Genomic DNA, 25,773 nt, shown 5'->3' with positions numbered 1-25,773 from the left:
AGAAGGAATGCATTATATTTTTTGTGAAAATCTTATGCAATTTAGTCTTAGTTCTTTTGATTCTTTGTTGGGTGAAGTGCTTTCATTTACAGTAAACCATCAATCATAAGATGAAAGTTTTTATGTTTAATTTAAGATTTAAGATTTAAGAAGACAATGAATTACTACTGTTAAAAATATAATGTTAAAAATATAAAATAGTATTGATATCACATACAGCACAGTTTATGTCTAAGCATTTGTATTTTTGATTACCAAGAAGCCGAGGTCGGAATTAGATGCATAGCAGTGAAAGCATAGCGGAAGACAATAATATATGTTTTCATTATTTAGATATTTAATACACTTAAATATGTTTTATACTTAAAGTTAACTTTTACTTATATAATTATACCTATAGTTATACTCCCTTATACTTATTAAGCATTTAGTTATAATAGTTCCTTGACACTATTTTGAATAATGGTGGCAGCAGCAGCAGCTAAAATTGCAATTGGCATATCACCAATTCCTCCCCCATTTAAGGACTCCATTTTGCATGATATAATAAGAGATTTTGTCGCATGCGGAACTTGTGGAATGTATGCATCTCGCAGTTGTGTGTGTGAGGCAGGTGAGAGAAGGGGAAATATGTATATGCCAAAATGCAGGCACTGGGGGGAACTTGGTGAGTTAGAGATGACTATAACTGACCTCATTGCAGGAGGCGGGAGGTTCTCCACGTAGAGAGAGATGAGTGGTATGATAGAGGGTGAGAATAGTGAGAGAAATATGAATAAAATAATGAGAGTGGGGAGTGTTGAAAGGTTGAATGATTGTCAAGTTTTCGGAGATGGTCTCAAATGGGAGGATGAATGGCAAATAAGAGTGGCTGACTTTCAGAAAGAGAGAGACAGATGAGCTGAAAGAGCAGATGGAATGTCTAGGAAATGAGACAAGAAGTGTGAAAGATGAGATTAGGCGAATGGAAGAGACAAATGCAAAGAGAGGGAATGAGAGAGAGTTATGAGAATGATAGAAGAAAATAGGAACAGTGGAGGAGAGGAAATGAGAGAGAAAGTTATGGGAATGATAGAAGAGGAGAGAATGGAAACAGTAGGAGAGAGGAAATGAGAAAAATGCAAGTGAGCACTGGAACCAGGGATAGAGTGATGTTAGGAAGGCAGATAAGTAAGGGGAACACAAAAAGAAAGTGTTAGGAAAGAGAGAGAGTGAGGGATGCATGTGAGCAATCGAGAAACAGGGTGGTAAGAAGTGTAATATATGGGGACTCAATGATCCGTGGTGTGCAAGATAGGATGTGTGAGGAGTGTTTGCCGGGAGGAATGATAGAAAGTGTGGCTATGGCAATTAAGACGGGGTGAAAGGGTGGATGAGATGATTGTGATAGTAGGAAAAAATGACTTGAGAGATAATGTAAATTGGGCAGCAAGAGACATGAGATTTTTGCTTGAGGTTGTATGAAAGAAGACAGAGAGAGTACAGATAGTGTGCGTGTTGCCTAGGTATGATAGCGACGAGCTGAGAAGAAGAGCAGTAATATTGAATAACATAATAGCTAGAATGTGTCAGAAGAGAGGAATGGAATATGTGGATGCTTGGAGGGCATTTGAGGACAGAAAGGAATTGTATGCGAGAGACTGCTTGCATTTGAATGAGGAAGGATGTACGCATCTGGAGAGATTGCTGTTCTGAATGAGTCGGTGTGCCAATGCAGGGAAACTAGAATGCCCAGGGTGGATGGTAGCAGGGGTAGCCTCTTGTTTGAATGGGTATTTGGGAGAAGGGGGACGAAGTCAGGTAACGGTGAGCCCAGTGGAGTCTAGAGTAGATAATGCTGGGTATAGAAACAGTGACATTTTTATGCTTTATACTAATGCCAGGAGTATCCAAAATAAAGGAGAGGAATTGGTGGCGCTGATAGCATCAGCCTGGCCAAAAATTACTGGGATCACTGAGATATGGCTGACAGAAGAATATATAATAACAAGCATAGAAGTAGCAGGGTACAGCATTTTGCAGCAGGACAGGAAGGGAAAGCGTGGTGGTAGAGTACTGCTTATGATAAGTGACGACTTTTGTCCTCAAAGAGTGGAGGGCTTTGGAAGGCAGTGACACTAATGATTTTGAAAGCATATGGTGTGACAGGATATTTAGTGGGGTGTTGCTACAAACCAAGGAGCACAGAAGATGGGGGACTAGGAGATGTTTAGACAGTTGAGCATGGCAAGTGCAAGAAGAATGATTGTTATGGGAGATTTTAACTACAGCAGTATAAATTGGGGAAAGGAAGATGCATGTAGCAATAAGAGAATGGAATTTCTAGAATTCGTGAGGGACAAATGTCTTGGACAACATGTAATAGAGGGAACAAGAGGTTCAAGAGTTTTAGATTTGGTCATAGCATCAGAAGAGTTGATAATAACTGAGATGACATCTCTCCCACCAGTTGAAGAGAGTGACCATGTGGTTTTGACTTGGAAGATGAACAGACATGCAGGAATATCAAAGAGATGGGAACGTATGTGGAATTAAAGGCAGGTGATTATAATAGTCTTAGACATCAACTAGGGGAAGTTTCATGGAGTGAGGAATTGGAACGCTAGGATATCATTAGTGCTTGGGGAAATTGTGAATGAATATTTGTTAGCAGCAATAGTAAGCTGTATTCTACAAGTGAAGAAGAGGACACAATTTGGTGTAAAGTGGATGACAAACAATATTAAACAGAAATTGCATGTGAAAAAGAGATATAAGGTGACAGGTGAAGAGCAGATGCATGCAGAATATAAGACACAAGCCAGGAGAGTGACTAGTATGGTAAGGAAGGTGAAACTGGAATTAAAGAAGAGATTGGCCCTAAGATCCAATCTAGGCAATTTTTTATCTATGTGGCCAGTAGGAGGAGAAATGATTGTGGAAGAATGACATTGTGGGATAAAAATGGGAATAGAGTGACTGATGCAAAGGACATAGTGCAATGAACAATTTATTTGAGTATTTTATCCTTGGGGAGTAAATTTTAATACTAGAAGGATAGGGCAGGTTCAAGGTTTAGAGATGCAGGAGGAGAGTGTGTTCCAAATATTGAGTACTCTGGATGTCAGTAAAGCTGTGGAACCGGATGGTATTTCACCACGAGTTTTGAGAGAATCTCAAAAGGTGAGATTCTCTCTCCAGGTGAAAGGAGCTGTCAGTCCTAAAGAACTGACAGCTCCTTTCACCTGGCTTTTCAATGAAAGTCTGGAAATGGGAAAGGTGTCCAGGGAATGGAAGGAAGGTAAGATAGTGCCATTGCATAAGGGCGGTAGCAGACTGGAAGTGTCTGAATTATAGGCCTGTTTGTGTGTCATCAGTAGTTGTTAAGATCTTGGAGAAATTAGTGAGAGACTATATACAGCATTGTGCAGATGAGGGTAATGTTATCTGGAGAGTCAGCATGGATTTTTGAAGGGGTGCTCTTGTTTCAGCAATATGCTAGCCTTTTATGATAAAGTTACAAGAGCAGCAGATGAGGGATAGGCATGTACTGCCATTTTCTTGGATTTAGCAAAGGCATTTGACAGAGTGCCACATGATAAGGTGATATTTAAGTTGCAACACATGGGTTTGGATGTCAGGTTGTACAACTGGATTCAGTATTGGCTGTCCAATAGGTATCAGAGAGTTGTGTATGGTGGGGTAGTTTCAAGGAGATAGGGACCTATATTGTTTAACCTTTATACCAATGATATGTCAGTGGATTGCAAGGGGATAGTCAGCTGTTTTCAGATGATGTGAAGCTGGGAAGGGTTATTAGTAATAGTGCAGATGTGGTAGCCCTGAAAGAGAATTTGAATAAGCTAGACAGATAGGCAAATGAATAGGGTTGTCGGTTTAATGCAGCAAAATGTAAGGTCTTAAGGTTTGGGACACATCAATGGGATGCTGCATACTCTATGGGAGGAGCTACACTGGAGGAAGTAGGGGAGACAAGAGATCTGGGCGTTGATGATTGATAGAAATCTGGAATTCAGGAGACATATTGCAAAGGTGGTGAAGGTAACACAGAGAATTGCTGCAATAATGAGAAGGATGCTGACCTGCAGATAAAAGAGTTATCATTCCGTTGTATAAGGACCTGATCAGACCACACTTAGACTATTGTTCTCAGATTTGGTCCCCAGGATTTGAAGGGGATAAATTAACTGTGGAAAGGGGACAAAGGCGGATAACAAAGATAGTTTCAGGACTGCACAGTGTTGGTTATGAGAATCGGCTGAGGTAATGTGGACTGCAGAGTTTGGTGGATAGAAGAAGGCGAGGTGATATGATTGAGACTTTTAAACTGTTGAGAGGTGGTTATAGGGTTGTCACTGGGGGAGTTCTTTCGCTTGGTTGAACAGTGGGAAGGAGTGATGAAAAGGGGCCATTCCTGGATGTTGCGAAAGGAAACTGTGCGCAAGAAGGTGAGGAGTGGTTTCTTTGCATGGAGGGTAGTTGAACCGTGGAATGCATTGCCTGATAGAGTGGCGAGAGCAAGAATGGTCAATGAGTATAAGGAGTGGTATGATAGACTTTGTGTTTCCTAGGAGGGACCTCCCACGATGAGTCTTGATAGACTTTGTGTTTCCTAGGAAGGAACTCCCACAATGAGTCTTTTGTTATAATGAAATATATTATTATTATTATTATTATTCAGGCCTCCATGGAGTCAAAAGAGACTCCATGGAGGCCTGAATAATAATAATAATTTATTTCATTATAACAATTTAGTATTGAAAACTAGAAAGAGCAGAAATGTTTTTGTCAGTATTATTCCACATGAAAGAATCAGATGAGATAGAATAATTTACTGACTAATCTACCAGTTTCATCAAAATTCTTTTGGTTGACATCATCAGGATCAATATGTGAATAAACTAAAAAAACAGATTATAACAAATAATATGTACAATCAAATACTTGAAAACAGAAATAACAATGGGAAGAATGCATTTGCTATGAAGTTGTTTGATTTTACACCTGATTTTACATCAAACTATGTTTCTATATTTCCAATTCTAACTGCTGACTTACAACTTAAATATACACTATGTATTGCTATGCATATTGTTCCATTTTTATTATTATTATTATCTGAGACCTCCTGGGGGTCAAGGACTCATTGAGAGAGGCTATAATCACCCAAACCAGCTGTCATACAATCCCTTAAATTCATTCATTCACACTAGATGCACTCACTATCCCTAAAAGCAAACTATTCCATTAACTCACTGCTCTGTGAGAGAAAAACCTGGCTCTTGCTCCCTTTCTTGACTGTGAACAAATTGTTCTCTCCCCACCTTCCATATAATGAAAATTTTCATCAGACGATATCCTATAATACCCATTCGAAAGTTTATAGACCACTATCATATCACCCCCCCCCACCTCTTTCTCCTGTTAACCAGAGTCTGTAATCCACATACTTGCAGTATATCTTAATAATCTAAATCCCATAATCCAGATATAATTTTTATAACTCTTCTTTGTAGCATTTCCATACTCTTGGAATCCAGAAGACCAAATCTGAGCACAATAATCCAGGTGTGGTCCTATCAAAGCCTTATAAAGAGGCAAAATGACTTCCTTATCCTTAGATGTAAAGGTTCACTTCAACATTGCAATTATCCTCTGAATTGCATTTGCAACTTTTGCAATGTGACATTTGAACTTCAAATTCCTATCCACCAATACACCAAGATCACTTGTCTTCTCGGTTTCTTGTAGCATAACCCCACTAATATAATATTTACTCCATACAATTGTAATGCTTTGAAAAGCAGTTCTCTGGGCACCTTCTTGTATGACTTTTCCAGATCTACAAAACTTAAATACAGATCCTTGTTATTCTTTTTTCACTTTACAACTATTTGTTGTAAAGTGAAAATCTGATTGTAACATAAGTTTGGCCTGAACATAGTTGTTTTTCTCAAAGTTTCTCTTCCACAATTTTTCTCAGCCTCTTTTCAAGCATGCCTACATAAATCTTACCTGGAACACTTAGTAGACAAATAACTCTAATTCTCACATCAGTTTTATTCTCTTTTTTATAGATGGAAACTGTGAGAGCTATACTCCAATCATCTGGAATTTGACTCTCCGACCAGGTGTTCTGAATTATGGAGTATACAGCTACTACAAAACTTTTATGCCTTCATATTTGAGCATTTCTGTCAAATGTTATTATTATTATTGCACAGGCACCTCCATAGAGTCCTAATACTCATGTAAGAGATCCAAACTATTAACACAATATTTATCATACTTCTCCTTGAAATCATTAACAGACAAAGTATTACAACTGACTTGAGCAACCCATTCCATTCATTCATTCACTCTCCAAGCAAAAAATCTAGTCCTCACGACCTTACTAATCACACACTTATCCACCTTCCAGGATGACCTCTTGTTCTGCTACTATTTCACCGGCATCAATTCCATAAAATTCTTTAATTAACTTAAATGTTTCTATCATATTCCTCTTCCCTCTCCCTTTTTTGTTTTGCCTATCAACCAACTTTTGCAATCAACCTCAATCTATCCTTATAGAGAGCATTCCACAAACCACCCACCATCTCAGTTACTCACCTCTGGATTCTCTTCAACATATCCCCATCTCCAAGACACCCAGGCTCCAGACCAGACCAGAGCACAGTAATCCAGATCTGGTCGTATCAAGGCTTTCTAAAGAGGAATGATAACACCCTTATCTCTGTATATATCTTTTTAGTGTGTTCTTCAATAACCAAATAATCTTGAAAGCTAGCCTGGCCTAAAGTGGCCAGGCTAGCTTTCAAGATTATTTCATGTGTCCTCTAAACTTTAACTCTCTATCTATTTACAATCCCCAAATCCCTGGCTTCATCAATTTCCTGTGGTACAGTTCCCTTAATGTGGTACACAGCTTGTAAACGTTGTATCCCAAAATGCATAACTTTACACTTTTCCACATTAAACATTATGTTTGGCCCATTGTCAGCCTATTCAAATCATCCTGCAAGCTCTCTGCACTACATAATCTTGTTTAATTATTACCCTATCCAAATTTTGCATCACCAGCACACAACTGAATATATCCCTTCAAATTATTTCCTTTATCATTTATGTACAAATTAAACGGCAGTGGTCCAAACACAGAGTCCATCCTGGGGCACATCACTAGTCACCTGCCCTCTCCTGGATTCTGCTCCTCCACAGTATCTGGTATCTCAATATCAGTATCTTTTTTGGTATCTGTCCAACAGCTACCCTTTTATCCATATCATCATATCCATTTTCATTTGTTGCAATTTGCATAATACAGTTCTATGTGGTATCCTGTCAAATGGCTTTGCAAAATTCATCAGTATCATCATGTAGCCATTCCCTTTATTCAACTCAACTATCATCCTATTATACAAAGTTGATAAATTAATAATCCTAAAATCCTAATAATCCTAAAAGAAAGGATGATAAATTAATAAGGCATGATCTACCCTTCACAAAGCCATGCTGCCCCTCATAGAGCATGATATTCTTATCCATAATAAGTTTAGTTTAATATCCACCCATTCCTGAATTCTTTTTTTGACCAACTTTTCCCATACTTTTACCACCACTCCTGAAATAGGGATTTGTCTATAATTTGCTACCACAGACTTAGATTCTCCTTTATGCAAAGGAATTATTTTGATCTATTTTCCACTCTTTGTGACTTTCCCAGAGCTGAGACTTAAATTAAACAGCCTAGTCAAAGGCATCACCAGCTCCCCTGCACACATTCTATTAAAATGCAAGCCAATATTCCATCTAATCCCACAGCTATATTTGCATTCACATTCTGCAATATTCTAAGTACCTCTAATTCATCAACTTCTGTTCTCACATCAGTCCTCATCACCTCTGCCCATGACAATATCTTCACCTAGATGATATATCCTTGCAAAATAGTCAGCTCAACAATTTTGTCTGCCTCTGTTACCTCTCGACCATCTGCACTCATTAAAATTATTCTTCCTACTAATTGCCAAATAATGAAAAATCTCTTTGGTATTCTTTTTGTCTCTTCAGATAATTTCTTCTCATAATCTGATTTTGCCTTCCTCACCATGCTGGTGAGTCACCTTTCTTGCTTGATCCTTGTACTGTTCATGAGTTAGCTGGTCATCGTTCTTCTTATATACTCTCCACAAAATTTTCTTTTTTTGCAGCTCATGTTTAATGATACTACTTATCATCCATTTAAGTTCCTACCCAATTTACCCTCCTGACCTTGGGTATACAGTGTAATATTGCTTCCTCCAGATATCCCTTGCTTTTCTTCTCATAGTCTGATTTTGCCTTCCTCACCATGCTGGTGAGTCACCTAAGTGTACATAATCTTCCTGCTTCCATAATCTTACTGCTTTAAGTGTACATAATCACCTGCCTTGTAGTTCCACATACACCCTCTTCATAACTTTTCACATTTGTCCACATAAATGTCCACATTTTGCTACCTCCCAAATCAAGACCACATGCTCACTTTCCTTAATCAGAGGCAATATAGCCACCATAGTTATAGACAGGTCATCTGACCCTATAATAAGATCCAATACTCTCATACACTAAGTCCCCTCTTTCTGTTTCAAGTAATTATCTCTCAGTTAGTGTATATATTTAATTTCCTTTCTGCCATATGATCTTTCTTCCTTCCAATCTATGTCTCTGAAGTTGAAGTTCCCAATAATAATTACTTGACTTGCTCTCATATTATCTACTGCAGCTGCCTTTCCACATTTCAAGTTTTTGACAGCTTTTTACTAGCTCCATTAATGATATGTACTCTTGTTTGTATTCTTCTTGAAAATTTTCTACTGTTTCACTTTTCTTTTCATGTCACCTTTATCATCTTTGATTCCTTTTACAATTTAAGATTTTTCAATAGCCTCTAGACCAGGGATTCCCAACCCTATGCCCGCGGGCATCATGGCACCCGTCGACCAATTTGTGTGTGCCCACCGCTGTTCAACCGTGTGCCATATAGTTGCACACGGTTGAACAGCGGTTGAACCATGAATTGTTGCGTGAAATAATCACGCAACAATTCATGGCATGCTATATGACGCATACGTTAATGACACATGATGAGTATTAAATGCATACAATGTAAAGTATATGCGCATTCAAAGTTGTTCATTCCAGTTTAAGAACTGGAATATCATCATATTCTCCTAATTATGAAGCACTGGCCAATGAAATGCAATGCCAAAGATCACATTAACTTACATATATATATTTAAATTTTTATATAATGTAAATTTTTAAGTAATAAAACATTTGATTATAATGTAAACTTTGTATGTATTCATTTAACAAAAGAATTTCAAAAAAACTGTTTGAAAAAATAGATGGTGCCCGTCGCCCTATCGGTATTTTAGAATGTGCTCTAGGAAACAAAAAGGTTGGAAACCCCTGCTCTAGACCATTTCCCATATTCCAGATATTTTTATTCAATATTATTGAAGTCCTGAAGTGATTCTCGTTTAGCAACTTTTACCCAGAGCTTAACTCTCTCTGTATTTTTTAGGGGATCTGCCAAGTTATTTGCTAGAAACTTTCATTATGATTTTTCTCTTTTCCAGGATTGCTTCTTTGACTTCTTGTGTCTACTATGGTGTTCTTATTTTTCTATCCTTGCAAACAATTTCAGTACATGCATCCCTAGCTGAGTCAATGTTTTTTTTTTTTTTTTAAGTTTTCCACTGAAAATTGTTTAATTTTTTTCTTGAGTAAGGTTTGTAGAGTTTAATCTAAAATTTACTTGTAAAAGCTGCTCAACTTTAATTCTTTTTAAAACTTTCTTACATACAGTTCTTTTCAATGTGATATTCATTTTTATGCTACTTAAGACTTCCAATTTCAAACAAGCATATAAACAAAAATCCACACACACACACACACATATATATATATTACCTGAACTAATGCTACTCCAATCATTAATAACACTAAAGACAGCCACTGAAATAATTCCAGCCGTTTATGTAACATGGTAACAGAAAACAATGCAGTAGTCAAAATCTTCAACTGGTAGGTTACCTGAAATACAAGTAAAATAACAAAACAAAAGAAATGAGTAAATGATACATAGCGCACACAATAAATATTTATCATGGTATTTACTGATGTAAAGTAATGTAACTGCATTCTTCAACTCATGTTTATGTAAAGGAGCTATCAGACCTGTCATTCATTAACAGGATTACAGTCAGATTAGCTGTCATCCATTACACACATTACAAGGAGCCATCACAGCTGTTGTCCATTACACAAGATAGGGAAGATTAAAATTTTGTGAGAGAGAGATAGCCTACAAGTTTTCCAGTATGTCAGAAAAATGAAGTAAAGAAGTGCATTACCTGAGGCATACTCTTGCCCTCGACTGGGTATGAACCAAAGATGATTAATAAAATTCTTAATACAGCTCCTTTACATAAACAAGAGTTCGAGAAGTTACAGAGAAAGCTGCAATGTTACTCTGTGATTACAATGTTAAAGTGGCTCATCTGCCAACATATAAGATCTCGAGGTTCTTACATTCACCAAAAACCTCTACATCATTCCATGAAAAAGCAGGAATTTACAAAATTTACTGTTATTGTGGTGTTTACTATGTAGGCTAGATGGAAAGATCTAGGGAGACATGTCTTAACATGTAAACGATGTTGAAAAAAGAAGATCGCAGAAATCAGGATTAGCCCTCCATACACCTAACACAAACTAAAAAGTAGTTTGGCAAGAAACAGAAATGCCACATATTGATCATAGTTTTACAAGAAAGTTTAAAGAAAAGCCTTAGAAATGCTCCATATTTCCACACAATGTAATAAAAACCAAGGCTAATCCTGCAGCAAGTTTGTTCTGGTTTCATTAAAAAATCTAACAACTGAAGACCTGGGATATGACGTGTTGTGCCAGAGAACGTGACACCAACAACTAGCACTGTTGCGATGCATACAGAGTAATTAATACAACAGTTTTTTCCTGGTTAGTTTGTATTTACTAGATGTGAAGTTATGATAACATCTGCTATATGTAATTAATTTTTTGTGATTTTTTTATATAAGTTTTGTACCACTGATGATGTAAATCTGATTGACTTATGAAGCTTGGGTTATATTCTTTCTTCTAATAAACCTGTTATATGTTTAGAACCAGAAATTAATTGAAGCACTACTAAACCTCAGAAATATTTGTATCCAATAATAAATAAATAAATAATAAGTCAAAGCAGCATTTATTATATTAAATCGATTATTAACATTTATTTACAAACATAAGCCTTGATGTGGTACAACTAATAGAATACACTTTTATAAAGTTAACAAGAATACAAACCTTTACCAATATTAAATTCAAGAAATTCTGTATGCTCTATTTTGGTGGATGTTCATGTTTATTAATAAACTGAATGAATTAAATCATGAATTTTGGAAACAAATATTAGCTTTAAAGAATTAAATTTTTTTACTTCTTTAAAGATATGTGGCCAGTAGAAGGAAGAATGGTTATGGAAGGATGATGTTGGTCAGTGATAACGAGATAATGAGGAGGATATAGTAGAGATGTTAAATCAGTAGTTCACTGTTACAATTGCAAGTATTCCATCCTTGTAATTGTAACATGAGACAGAACTTGAGAGGAGTGGGAATGGGGGAGGAACCATTGATGGTGAGCGAGTTGGAGGTATATGAGAAATTGAGTAAAGTTGCTGTCAACAAGGCCATGAAACTTGATGGTATATCACTGCATGTCTTGAAGGAATGTTCTAGGGAGTTAACCACAGCTTTAACTTACATTTTTAACATGAGTTATAGATTGGCCCAAGTTCCAAAGGTGTGGAAAGAAGGCAAAATTGTTCTGCTTTATAAAGGGATGATAACACTAAGATCTTGAATTATAAGCCAATCTGCTTGTTTGGAGTGTGGTTGAGGTGTTGGAGAAGCTAGTGAGGAAAGTGTTCAGAACTGAGTTGAGAGCAACAGAATTCTCTTTAATAAACAACATGGGTTTAATAAACAGCTAAAGGAAAATCGTGTTTTAGCAATCTGCTTACTTATTATAACAAGGTGACAAATACATTGGACAAGGAGAATACATATACAGTAGTATATTTAGATTTTGCAAAAGCTTTTGATAAATTGCCTTTGCAAAAAGTAGTGGTGGGAGTGATCTCCAGAATAGAAGATCCAATATAACTCCAATATAAACAAAGCTTAATTTGGGAATGATTCTACTGTATAAGACTTTGATCAGACCACATATGGATTACTTATGCCACAGTTTTGGTTGCCTAGTTTTAATGAGGATAGGTTGAGAGAATGCAAATTGCAGAACCTAGTGGACAGAAGGGGGGGGGGACATGACTGAGACATATAGGTTGCCAATGAGATAATTACCAGATTAATGTGGATGAGATTTTTCATATGTCTGGAGACAGGGGAAGAACAAGAAGCCATCCGTGGAGGTTGTATACAGAGGGTGAGAGCATGGGAGATGTTTGGTTTAGTTTGATTTATGGTTTATTGGTGCAAGAACAGCAAAGGTCATGCTGTGCCATAGCAAAGATGTACACAGCACGGTCATCCCTCAACTTATGTCCTTTCGAAGATACGTCCATGATCCCATAAGGGAATAAATAACATTTTTGGGTATACTTTCAAACAAGACACAAGCAAGCCTAAGGTAAAGCATGCACAGTGGCAACAGCGCTTTCAGCTGCAACCTCACTCAGCAGTCAGCACGTGTCTTCAACAGTTCCTCTGTTGATTTTGTGTTGGGGAAATGGGTTGTGTATTTATTGTTAAATATTTCACAATGGTTTGTGCAACATGGCCCCCTACATGCACAATCAAAAACTAGTGAAGAATTGCAGAAAATGAGGCGAGCAATTGATCTTCAAACGAAGTTGCAAGTTATAAAGCAGCATGAAGCTGGTAAACCTGTCAATGTGATCGCACAGGACTTCAGATGGTCTATTCTACAGTGACAACCATTTTGAAAAATAAGGATAAAATCGTACTTATGTATAATAAGGTTTAAAAATCAGGCTGTGAAAGAATCTGCTTCCATTAAATCGATGATAGTAACGAAGCAACAACAAGGTCCTATCGGTGATATGGAAAAGCTACTTGCATGATGGATAGAGGACCTAAACCAAAAGTGCATACCCCCTTAGCACTGTGACCATAACAGTTAAGGCCATAAGTCTCTTCACCATGTTGAAGGAGAAAGGAGAACCCGATTATGACTACGAATTCAATGCTTCTTCTGGTTGGTTCATGAGATTCGAGCAGCATTTTGCACTGCATAATGTGAAAATGTATGGGAATCTGCAAGTGCTGAGAAGGCTGCCAAAGAGTTTGTGGAAAAGTTGGATAAAATTATTATGGAGGAAAATTATTTGCCACAGAAAATAACTGGGTGATTATTCTCCTGTTTTATAGCGGCAGTAACACACAGTACAATTTTATAATAAGGTTTAAAAATTAAAATGACAATATTTTAATTGACATTTTTAGATTTAAATTTGACAAATTTAAATGACAACTTATTACTATTAAGTCCCTAACCCCTACAACTCTGTTGATTTAATGTATAGACTTACATCCTGCTGAATGGAACGGAACCCAGATGTAAGTCAAAGGATGACTGTACATAAATAGTCAAAGACAAACTAGTTTGCCATTTGGTAAACTTCTTCTTTCAATGAACAGTTTTAGTGAATTGTCATGGAACCTGACAGTCCAAAAGCATATGACAAATAGTAAAACACGTTCCATTTTTCACATACAAATGGGTCATCAGCTCTCAGTAAACATGAATGCATAAGATGACTGTAACCTGTGCAGAGCCTATCAAGAACAACTTCCTCTCTTCTCTTTTTATGTTGACTAGAATGGCAATGCTTAATTTCAGGCTTAACGTCATATAATGTTTGTCAATGCTTCCTCTCATGACGGCTGCCATTGAGCAATTAGCAATCCAGCTTGGAACATACAAGTGTATGATAAAGACGAAGCAATGAAGATCAATCTGCACCCCATTCAGTAGAGGACAGATTGCAAAGGAGATTCAATGCTCTCTTGCACTTTTCTCTTAGTTGACAAATATGTACAAAGCATGCAAGTTTTCTGTAAAACTTGCATGCTTTGTACATATTTGTCAACTAAGAGAAAATTTCTCAATTTCTTGAGACTCATCTTTGAGTCTCAAGAACTTGGTTTCTGTTAATAGTGGAATAACAGGTTTTCCATTCTTAATTCAGGATCTGGGTGAGAGGTGTGTTTTCAACAGAAGTGTACACAGATACTTTTTCTGTTGAAAACCTGAACCCATTACTAAGAGCCCATAAGAAACACAATTAATTGTTTGCTGAAGTTGTCTTTCAATTACTTTTATGTTAAGAGAGTGACAGTAAATTGTGACGTCATCAACATATATAGCACTGTCTACAGTGGGAGGAAGCTGTTTAGTGATTGAGTTAACTTTGATAGTTAACTTCCAAAGTGAGTTAACTTTGATAGTTAACTTCCAAATTGAGTTAACTTTCAAGTTGCTGAATGGTTTCTATAGGATTAATTCAGAGGATATTTTTGAGATCAGGACTGGTGGCGGGAGAACTAGGGGACATCTATGGAAGTTGGGCAAGAGTATAGTTAGCAAGGGTGTTAGAACTGGGTTCTTCACTTTTAGAGTGGTAAATGAGTGGAATAAGCTGCCAGAGTTTGTTGCTGGTGCTATGACAGTGAATGAGTTCAAAAGATATGATATATACTGTGAGAATGCCGAATAGCTGTGTGCACATGATGTTTAGGGCCTCCCTCAATGAGTCTAAGGACTCCCTGGAGTTGCCCGTAATAATAATAATAATAGCAAAAAGTGTCACACTTAAGACAGAGGGGAACACCCTGTTCTTGATGATATGTCCAAGATGGCATACTTCCCACTCTGACTTGGAAAGTTTGCAAGGACAAAGTTTTTAATACTTGTGTAGAGGCTTAAGTGCTGTGAGGACATTATGTTGGAGGTTTAATGGACTTTTTACAGCACTCACAAAGAATTAAAATAGAATTTAATACTTCCTATATTTCGTCCTAGTCACTAGGACATCTACGGGGATTACAAAGACAATTAATGTAACATGCACACAAAACTTACAATACTAAGCCCAACCACGTGGGTGACAATAAAGTCCTATCTAGGTGGAGCGCCCTCTAAGGGCAGTTGTAGGTGGCCTGGAATGTAAGGTGGGACCTCTGGCGATGACTGTTTCCCAAATCTTCGGAAGCTTAATGCAACCGTATTTGTTAAGATTTGGTTGGTTTTTGAGAGCTGCTGCTGCTTCTAAGAAAAGTCTCTCTTTCTTGAATTTGCTGTGGTGGAGCATGGTGGTTTTTTTCCATGATACTCTGTGGGTGGTGTCCAAAACATGGTCAGCCAAGCCTGAATGGCCATAGTTGTGTTTAACGATGTACGACTTGTGTTCCTCTAGGCGGATGGATGCTGATCTGCCTGTCTGTCCAAAGTACGCAAGCTTACAGGAACAGGGTACTTTGTAAACTCCAGGCAGAGAGAGAGGAGGGAGCTGATCTTTCGTAGAATGGATAAGGGTAGCCAGTTTGCGGTAGGGCTTATATGCTGTGTGTAGGTTATACTTTTTTAGTATCTTAGCTATTTTTTCCGAAGTGCCACGGATGTAGGGTATGGTGATGGCATTTTTAAATTCTTGTTGATGAGAGGGACGGGGAATGGGGGTGGAATTGATTATTTTTTTGATACTGTGTTCGCTGTAGCCATTGGAGAGGAAAGTTCTGTGTATGTGGTTAAGCTCAGTAGTGAGGGCGGTTCCACTGGAACAAAGATTGTGGGCTCTCTTGGTAAGGGTTTTAATGATGCCATATTGTTGTGAGGGGTGGTGGTGGGAGAGTTTGTGAATGTATCTGCCTGTGTGTGTGGGTTTTCTGTATACATTGAAGGCAAGTGTATCATTAGGCAGGCGCGTGACTAAGGTGTCTAGGAAGGGTAAACAATTGTTCTTTTCCTTTTCCATAGTAAACTGGATTCTTGGATGTAGGCTATTGAGATGACCAAGGAAGGAATCTAACGTGTCTGGGCCATGAGGCCAAATAGAGAGCCTCAGTAGTGAGGGCGGTTCCAAATAGGAACCGCCCTCACTACTGAGCTTAACCACATACACAGAACTTTCCTCTCCAATGGCTACAGCGAACACAGTATCAAAAAAATAATCAATTCCACCCCCATTCCCCGTCTCTCTCATCAACAAGAATTTAAAAATGCCATCACCATACCCTACATCCGTGGCACTTCGGAAAAAATAGCTAAGATACTAAAAAAGTATAACCTACACACAGCATATAAGCCCTACCGCAAACTGGCTACCCTTATCCGTTCTACGAAAGATCAGCTCCCTCCTCTCTCTCTGCCTGGAGTTTACAAAGTACCCTGTTCCTGTAAGCTTGCGTACTTTGGACAGACAGGCAGATCAGCATCCATCCGCCTAGAGGAACACAAGTCGTACATCGTTAAACACAACTATGGCCATTCAGGCTTGGCTGACCATGTTTTGGACACCACCCACAGAGTATCATGGAAAAAAACCACCATGCTCCACCACAGCAAATTCAAGAAAGAGAGACTTTTCTTAGAAGCAGCAGCAGCTCTCAAAAACCAACCAAATCTTAACAAATACGGTTGCATTAAGCTTCCGAAGATTTGGGAAACAGTCATCGCCAGAGGTCCCACCTTACATTCCAGGCCACCTACAACTGCCCTTAGAGGGCGCTCCACCTAGATAGGACTTTATTGTCACCCACGTGGTTGGGCTTAGTATTGTAAGTTTTGTGTGCATGTTACATTAATTGTCTTTGTAATCCCCGTAGATGTCCTAGTGACTAGGACGAAATATAGGAAGTATTAAATTCTATTTTAATTCTTTGTGAGTGCTGTAAAAAGTCCATTAAACCTCCAACATAATGTCCTCACAGCACTTAAGCCTCTACACAAGAATTCTAATCATCCATGGAGAAGAGTTAGCACGCAAATCCAAGCAATACGGCAAGTCAAAACTACGACTATCTAGACAACTAAATAGGCTGGCTTTTTTAAAAAGATGTCGGGACACAAGAGTGATACCGAAATGTGTTAAAATGAAGATAAATTTCCATTCCAAAAAAGCACTCCGGATATACAAACGTGCCAGCTTAGCATTACTACGCGAGCAAATCGCCTCTTCTCGTGCCGCCCTCGCAGTGACGAACGCCGCCATTGGCTCCTTACAAGCGGAGCTCTCCACCGTTCTTAACCCTGAACTCTGGTCGATTCTCTCTGACATTTTGGAAACTTCCGCACAGAGAGAATTTCAGAAAATAAAAAACAAACACGTCAAGAAATACAACAGCCTGGTTAAAGACAAACCACAACCACAAATTCAACCACTCCAGACAGTAATAAACCTCTCGTCCAAAAGGCTCAACGATGATGCCGTCAGCACCCTTTGCCTCGGCCGTAATTTTGCCGTCGCCCCGAGAGAAGTGCCGGTGCTCGATGTTATGGTTAACGTCGAACGAGGGATCGGTCGCTTACCGTCGGAAGTAGCCAACAACATCAGACTCGACGTAGCCAACATCCTCGTTCACTCGTCGCCTCCAAAAAGTAACTTATCTTATTCCCAATGCCTGGCCCTCCAGAAACTAAGCAAAGAAAAAAGTATCGTCATCACCAGAGCGGATAAAGGTAATGCCACAGTTGTCCTTAATACCAGCGAATACAATCGTAAAATGAACATTATCCTCCGCGATCGCGCTACCTACATCCCGCTAGAACACGACCCCACAAAAACGCAAGTTAAGAAATTAAAAATCTTACTTAAAAAACTAACCTCCTGGCCCCCCGACGTCACGAAAAAACTTAAACCTTTCCGCTCCCGTCCCCCCCGAATATACGGCCTACCAAAAATCCACAAACCTAATTCCCCACTCAGGCCTATAGTAGATGCCACCAATGCACCTTGTTACAGACTGTCTAAACAGCTGGCCAACTCTCTGTCCCCCCTCACCGGAAATTCAGCTTCCTATATAAAAAACTCTACCCACTTTAAAGCCCTCACAGAAAATTTAACCTTGAATAATACAGACATATTAGTAAGCTTTGATATCTCCTCCTTGTTTACTAATATTCCCTTAACTGACACTTTATCTCTCTTAGAAAACGTTTTTCCCCCTGACATCTTAGATCTCTTTTCCTTTGCCATCAACTCTGGGTATTTCGCTTGGAATAACAAAATCTACAAGCAGATAGAGGGAACCGCCATGGGCTCCCCCCCTCTCACCCCCCTTGCCAATTTCTATATGGAAGATTTCGAAAAACGAGCCATAGACTCAGCCCCACTCAAACCTTCTATCTGGCTAAGATATGTAGATGATGTGTTCTCTATTTGGCCTCATGGCCCAGACACGTTAGATTCCTTCCTTGGTCATCTCAATAGCCTACATCCAAGAATCCAGTTTACTATGGAAAAGGAAAAGAACAATTGTTTACCCTTCCTAGACACCTTAGTCACGCGCCTGCCTAATGATACACTTGCCTTCAATGTATACAGAAAACCCACACACACAGGCAGATACATTCACAAACTCTCCCACCACCACCCCTCACAACAATATGGCATCATTAAAACCCTTACCAAGAGAGCCTACAATCTTTGTTCCAGTGGAACCGCCCTCACTACTGAGCTTAACCACATACACAGAACTTTCCTCTCCAATGGCTACAGCGAACACATTATCAAAAAAATAATCAATTCCACCCCCATTCCCCGTCCCTCTCATCAACAAGAATTTAAAAATGCCATCACCATACCCTACATCCGTGGCACTTCGGAAAAAATAGCTAAGATACTAAAAAAGTATAACCTACACACAGCATATAAGCCCTACCGCAAACTGGCTACCCTTATCCGTTCTACGAAAGATCAGCTCCCTCCTCTCTCTCTGCCTGGAGTTTACAAAGTACCCTGTTCCTGTAAGCTTGCGTACTTTGGACAAACAGGCAGATCAGCATCCATCCGCCTAGAGGAACACAAGTCGTACATCGTTAAACACAACTATGGCCATTCAGGCTTGGCTGACCATGTTTTGGACACCACCCACAGAGTATCATGGGAAAAAACCACCATGCTCCACCACAGCAAATTCAAGAAAGAGAGACTTTTCTTAGAAGCAGCAGCAGCTCTCAAAAACCAACCAAATCTTAACAAATACGGTTGCATTAAGCTTCCGAAGATTTGGGAAACAGTCATCGCCAGAGGTCCCACCTTACATTCCAGGCCACCTACAACTGCCCTTAGAGGGCGCTCCACCTAGATAGGACTTTATTGTCACCCACGTGGTTGGGCTTAGTATTGTAAGTTTTGTGTGCATGTTACATTAATTGTCTTTGTAATCCCCGTAGATGTCCTAGTGACTAGGACGAAATATAGGAAGTATTAAATTCTATTTTAATTCTTTGTGAGTGCTGTAAAAAGTCCATTAAACCTCCAACATAAAAGTTTTTAATAAATACAGGAAGGTGTCATCTGAGACCTATGTTATAGAAATCTTTTAATATGCTACATATCTAGGCTGTGTCATAAGCTTTTTTCATGTCAAAGAAAACCAAAACCAGATGTTCTTGCTTCAGGAATGCGTATCTTATACAAGTTTCTAAATGGACCAAATGGTCTAAAGCTGAACGAAGCCTATGAAAGCCACATTGTGTATTGGAGAGAAGATCATTGCTTTCTAAATAACAGAGAAGTCTGGCATTAACCATTTTCTCTAATATTTTACAAAGACAGCTGGTCAGAGCAATAGGTCAATAGGTCAATAATTATTTGCTTGTGTTGGATCCTTTTCTGTTTTTGGGATAGCAATAACAACTGACTTATGCTAAGAAGCTGGAAACTCTTCCTCTAAATGTGTTCTATTGCATATTAAGAGAAGGAGATCCATAGAAGATGTTAGACGTTTTATCATTTCATAATTGATGTCATCAGGACCTACTGCACTAGGGTGAGACAGCAAAAGAGCTCTTTTTAGTTATTACTTAACACATGGTTGATTGCATGGCTTAAGCCCATTGGTTGAAAAATTTAGCCACTGTTTCTCTTGCTACACTTTCAATATTGAAAATTCAGGAGAATATGAAGCTGTTGTTGAGATTCTGGCAAAATTTTCTCCTGAAGTGTCTGCAATAGCTTTGGGATCAACAATAACACTTCTATCACAGTGTAAGGTAGACAAATGGTGTGTTCTGTATCTACCTTTCATTTTCCAGATTTTATCCCATACAATTTTTGCACTGGTCATTTGATTAATTCATGAGGTAAGTTGGATCCAAGATGGTTTTTGACTCAGGTTTCTCTGAATATGAGTATACTTCAGTGGTTGTTTTTTGGAAGTTAGTTGCTGTCGCGATATAATATATTTTGGTTACTGTCGGAATCAAATGCATAACGGTGGAAGACAAAATGAAGCTAAGTTTTTATTACTGTATTTAGTTATATTTCATTTTATTTAATTATATTTGGTGTACTTAAATGTTTTGTTTTGATTGTAATTGTTTGTACTTTTTTTCTTATTTATTTAACGGAATTTATTAATTGAATAAATAACGATTACGCTACTCGGCAGTAAGGAATGATGGAGGATTCAGCTGCAGTTGCAAGTGGCATGTCGCCAAGTCGTCCGCCATTTAAGAACTCTATTATAAGCAATATCATAAGGGACTTTGTGGCATGCAGTACTTGTGACATGTATGCGTCTCGGGCATTGGATATGTGGCTTGTGAAAGAGAGTGAAGAGCGTATGTGCGCAAAATGCAGGCAGTGGGAGGAAATAAGTGCATTAGAAATATCAATATCCGATTGTTCCTCCAGGAACGGGGAATGAATGTAGGAAGACAAGTAGTGTGATAGGAGAGAATGAAAAAATATATATATGAATGAGAAAATAATAGTTGATAGTGTGGAAGGCGTGAGTGGCTGTAACAGTTTAGGAGATGGTTTTGTTTCGGAGAGTGAATTTAGATTAAGAGTGACTGACCTGCAGAGGGAGATAGATGAGCTGAAAGAGGAGGTGGAATGTCTTGTGAATGAGAGCAGAAGTATGATATGATAGATAAGATTAGGAGAATGGAAGAGATAAACGCAAGCCGAATCAGAGTAGGGGAGAGAGAGAGAATTTTGGGAGTGTTAGAAGAGGAGAGAAAGGAAACAGTAGAAGAGAGGGAATGAGTGAGAGGTATGGGGGTGCTAGAAGAGGAGAGAATGGAAACAATACAAGAGAGGGATTGAGAGAGAGTTATGGGAATGCTAGCAGACGAGAGGATGGAAACAGTAGGAGAGACGGAATGAGAGAGAGATATGGAAGTGCTAGAAGAGAAGAGAATGGAAACAGTAGGAGAGATGGAATGAGAGAGATGTATGGGAATGCTAGAAGAGGAGAAAATTGAAACAGTAGGAGAGAGAGGTATGGGAATGCTAGAAGAGAGAATAGCAGTGGAGGAGAGGGAATGAGAGAGACCTATGGGAATGAAGGAAGAGGAGAAAATGAAAAAAATAGGAGGGAGGGAATGGTAAGAAGTATAATGTATGGCAACTCAATGATCCATGGTGTTCAAGATAGGATGCATGAGGAGCGTTTGCCTGGAGGAACAATAGAAAGGGTGGCTATGGCAATTAAGAGAGGTGAAAGGGTGGATGAGATGATTGTGATGGTAGGAACAAATGACTTGAGTGGTAATGTAAGTCAGGCAGCGAGAGATATGAGATTTTTGCTCGAGGCTGTACGGAAGAAGACAGAGAGAGGAAAAATAGTGTGCGTGTTGCCTAGGTATGATAATGACGAGCTGAGCAGAAGAGCAGTAATACTGAATGACATAATAGCTAGAATGTGTGACAAGAGAGGACTGGTATATGTGGATGCTTCCAGTGCGTTTGAGGAAAGAGAGGAATTGTATGAGAGAGACCACCTACATTTGAATGAGGAAGGATGTAGGCATCTGGAGAGATTGCTGTTCTGAACAAGTCAGTGTGTCCTAGGGAGGATGATAGCGGGGGGGGGGGGGGCTCTCGTGGGAACGGATACTTGGGAGAAGGGAGATGACATCAGGTAACACTGAGCCCAGTGGAGTCTAGAGGGGATAATGATGGGTATAGAAACAATGGCATTTATATGCTTTATACTAATGCCAGGAGTATCTGGAATAAGGGAGAGAAATTGGTGGTGCAGATAGCATCAGTCTGGCCAAATATTATTGGGATCACTGAGACGCGATTGACAGAAGAGGATATAATAACAGGAATAGAAGTCGCTGGGTACAGCATTTTTCTGTACTGCTTATGATAAGGGTACTGCTTATGATAGGGGTACTGCTTATGATAAGTGACGACCTATGTCCTCTAAGAGGCTTTGGAAGGAAGTGAGACAAATGATTTTGAGAGCATGTGGTGTTAGGTAGAGGTAAGCAAGACAGGATATTTAGTGGGGTGTTGCTACTGTGGTCCCCAGGAGCACAGAGGATGGGGACCAGGAGATGTTTAGACAGTTAAGTTTGGCAAGTGCAAGAAGAATGATTGTTATGGGAGATTTTAACTACAGTAGTATAAATTGGAGAGAGAAAGATGCATGTAGCAATAGGGGAATGGAATTTCTAGAATTCTTGAAGGACAAATGTCTTAGGCAACATGTAACAGAGGGAACAAGAGGTTCAAGAGTTTTGGATTTGGTCATAGCATCAGAAGAGTTGATAATAACTGAGATGGCATCTCTGTCACCAGTTGGTGAGAGTGACCATGTGATTTTCACTTGGAAGATGAATAGACATGCAGGAGTATCAAAGAGACGGGAACATGTGGAATTATAAGGCAGGTGATTATAATAGTCTTAGACATCAACTTGGGGAAGTTTCATGGAGGGAGGAACTGGAAAGCTGGGATATCATTAGGGCTTGGGAAATTGTGAAGGAATATTTGTTGGCAGCAATAGTAAGCTGTATTCCACAAGTGAAGAAGAGGACACAGTTTGGAGTAAAGTGGATGACAAACAATATTAAATAGGAACTGGATGTAAAAAAGAGGCTATGGAAGAGATATAAGGAGACAGGTGAAGAGCAGATGCATAAAGAATATAAGACACAGGCCAGAACAGTGACTAGTGTGGTAAGGAAAGCGAACTGCACTCACCATAAAAAAACACCTTATTAGCCAATTGCAAACCTCCCACCATATAAAAAGAATTCTAACACCACGTATCCCTACTTCCAAATATAGATTTCAGCAAATCCATCGCTATCCTTTACAATCGTGGCATCTCAGAAAAGGTGGCGAAGATATTAAAAAAAAAGCACAATCTTGTGGCCACTTATAAACCTCACAGAAATCTAGTAACCCTTATTCGCTCCTCTAATTTGCTCAATCACTGGATTGAGCAAATTGGAGGAGCGAACTGCAATGAATGGCCAAACAAGCTGACAGCTAACATCCATATATCAGAATATATGGATGTTAGCTGTCATACCACCTAAGCAAATTTAAATTTAAGAGGCTTTTCCTTGAATATGCTGCAGCTTTTAACAAATTTTCTGACCTAAACAAATATGGTTATATCAAACTGTCTCTATATGGGAAACCCCAATCTGCAAACATTCAACTCAATGGCCAAGAACAACCATCCAAAGCCAATAGGTGGTGTAATTATAGGACTTTAGGCCAGCCTATATCTCTTCTGTTCCATTGTTGTTAATGAAGTGTGCTTGCATTCTCATATTTGATACCAATGTGTTAATCCCTGAAGATGCCAATTTAACTTTCACAAAATATAGCAATAATTATTATTTAGTCTATGTTGTCAATTTCCTGAAACAGCATGATGTCCCACAGGTAATTATTTTCTTGACCTCCATGGAATAACATACCTTGCAGATGATGCAAAGTTGGGACAAACTGTGAAGAGTAGAGATGTGAATGCAAGTTCAATATTGCAAAATGTAAGGTTTTAAAATTTGGGAAACAAAGATGGGATGTAAAATTGATGCTTGGTGGGATATATATTGTTGGAGGTGGAGGAAATAAGGGATTTGGGGATGATAGTGGATAAGGATCTGAAATTTAGGGGACACATTGCCAAACATCATTCTGGAAATGATGCAGAGGACACTGAGTTGTAGAAGTAAGGAGAGTCTTGTTCTATTGTATAAGGCTTTGATTAGGTCATACATAGACTACTGTACCCAAATTTAGTCACTAGGTTTTCAAAAGGACGAAGAGATGTTGGAAAGGGTCCAGAGGTGACTGACTAAAGCAGTTTCTGATCTCTGGAATGTCAAATATGAGGAAAGGTTAAGAAGATGCAGTTTACAGAGTCTAGTGGACAAGAGGAAATGGGGTTATATGATAGAGAACTACAAGTTAGTAAGGAGTTGTGACAGGATCAATGTAGATCAGGGGAGAACCAGAGGTCATTCCTGGAGTAAGCAGGACTGTGAGAAGCAGGTTTTTTGCATGCAGAGTTGTGAATGATTGGAATGCCTTGCCTGAGAGTGTGGTGTCTGCAGAGAATTTGAGTGTGTTTTACGCATGGTATGATGAGCTGTGTGTATGACAAAAGGACCTCTTAAGTGAGTCTTTGACTCCATGAGGTCTTGGTATAATAATAATAACTGTGGTAGGTCAATGCTAGTCAACACAAAGTCTATCATACCATTGCTTAAACTCATCTGCCGTTTGCACTTTCACTGTCTTTGCAGCCTTCTCTCAGATGCTTTTACTACTCTCCATGCAAAAATCTAATTTCTTACTTTTTTACAACTAATCTGAACTAGCAGCCTTCATGATCTTAACTTCATCTCACGCATAGAAAATCATGCTGCAGGCACAAGGCTCTTTATAAGCTGCTCAATGTGTCAAAGTGGTATTTATTTTTTTAGGGGAGGGGATGGTACACAGACATACGGTATACCAGCAGCTTTATTAACAGTGATGTTTGCCATGTAGATGCAGTACATTTAAAATTTTCTAATTTTCTTCCTGTTTATAGTGCTTTTATCCTGCTTGGTACAGGATCTACTATGATTATGCAACTACAGGAAAAAACCCCAACTGGCTTGTCATAGAGTCTAGTTCAGGGAGGGGTGGATTTTTATGACTATAGATGAGTGTGTTCACGGGGACCAAAAAAAAACCTCAAATTTCTGGGTGAAAAAAAAACCCTACATCCATATGAGATCGGCTATCTCACCTTTAGTCGAAGGAAACCAGATGTTTCCTCACGTCTTAGATGCAAATTGAACCCAGGTCTTTCCGACCAAAGGGCTTTGTCTATACTGACTGAGCTACAGAGGCTCCATTTAAAAGTTTCTAATATTTAGTAATTATTAAGATATTTGCTATATATAACTTCATAATCATTTTTAGAATTTTAAATTATTTTCATGTTTATATATACTTTCACTGATGTGAAAAACCCTACATCCATATGAGATCGGCTATCTCACCTTTAGTCGAAGGAAACCAGATGTTTCCTCACGTCTTAGATGCAAATTGAACCCAGGTCTTTCCGACCAAAGGGCTTTGTCTATACTGACTGAGCTACAGAGGCTCCATTTAAAAGTTTCTAATATTTAGTAATTATTAAGATATTTGCTATATATAACTTCATAATCATTTTTAGA

At 38.7% G+C, this 25,773-nt stretch overlaps 1 protein-coding gene across 5 annotated transcripts in view; it reads right to left on the bottom strand.

Annotated features, from left to right (window-relative positions):
* The window catches only part of LOC150092565 (UDP-N-acetylglucosamine transporter-like), a 216,092-nt gene that overhangs the window by 107,238 nt on the left and 83,081 nt on the right, over positions 1–25,773 (bottom strand). For all 5 annotated transcript variants that reach the window (XM_090414319.1, XM_090414322.1, XM_090414323.1 and 2 more), the window contains exon 4: positions 9,961–10,083. In XM_090414319.1, the coding sequence (XP_090270445.1) occupies positions 9,961–10,083 (123 nt within the window). The remainder of the gene's footprint in view (positions 1–9,960; positions 10,084–25,773) is intronic.

Source organism: Typopeltis vanoorti, chromosome 25 (genome assembly GCF_054136105.1).
Source record: "Typopeltis vanoorti isolate ZY-2024b chromosome 25, IOZ_Tvanoo_1.0, whole genome shotgun sequence".
In the NCBI taxonomy this organism is placed as follows: Eukaryota; Metazoa; Arthropoda; class Arachnida; order Uropygi; family Thelyphonidae; genus Typopeltis; species Typopeltis vanoorti.
Note: the sequence above shows the minus strand (reverse complement) of the source record. Positions and strands in the feature narration are given on the sequence as shown.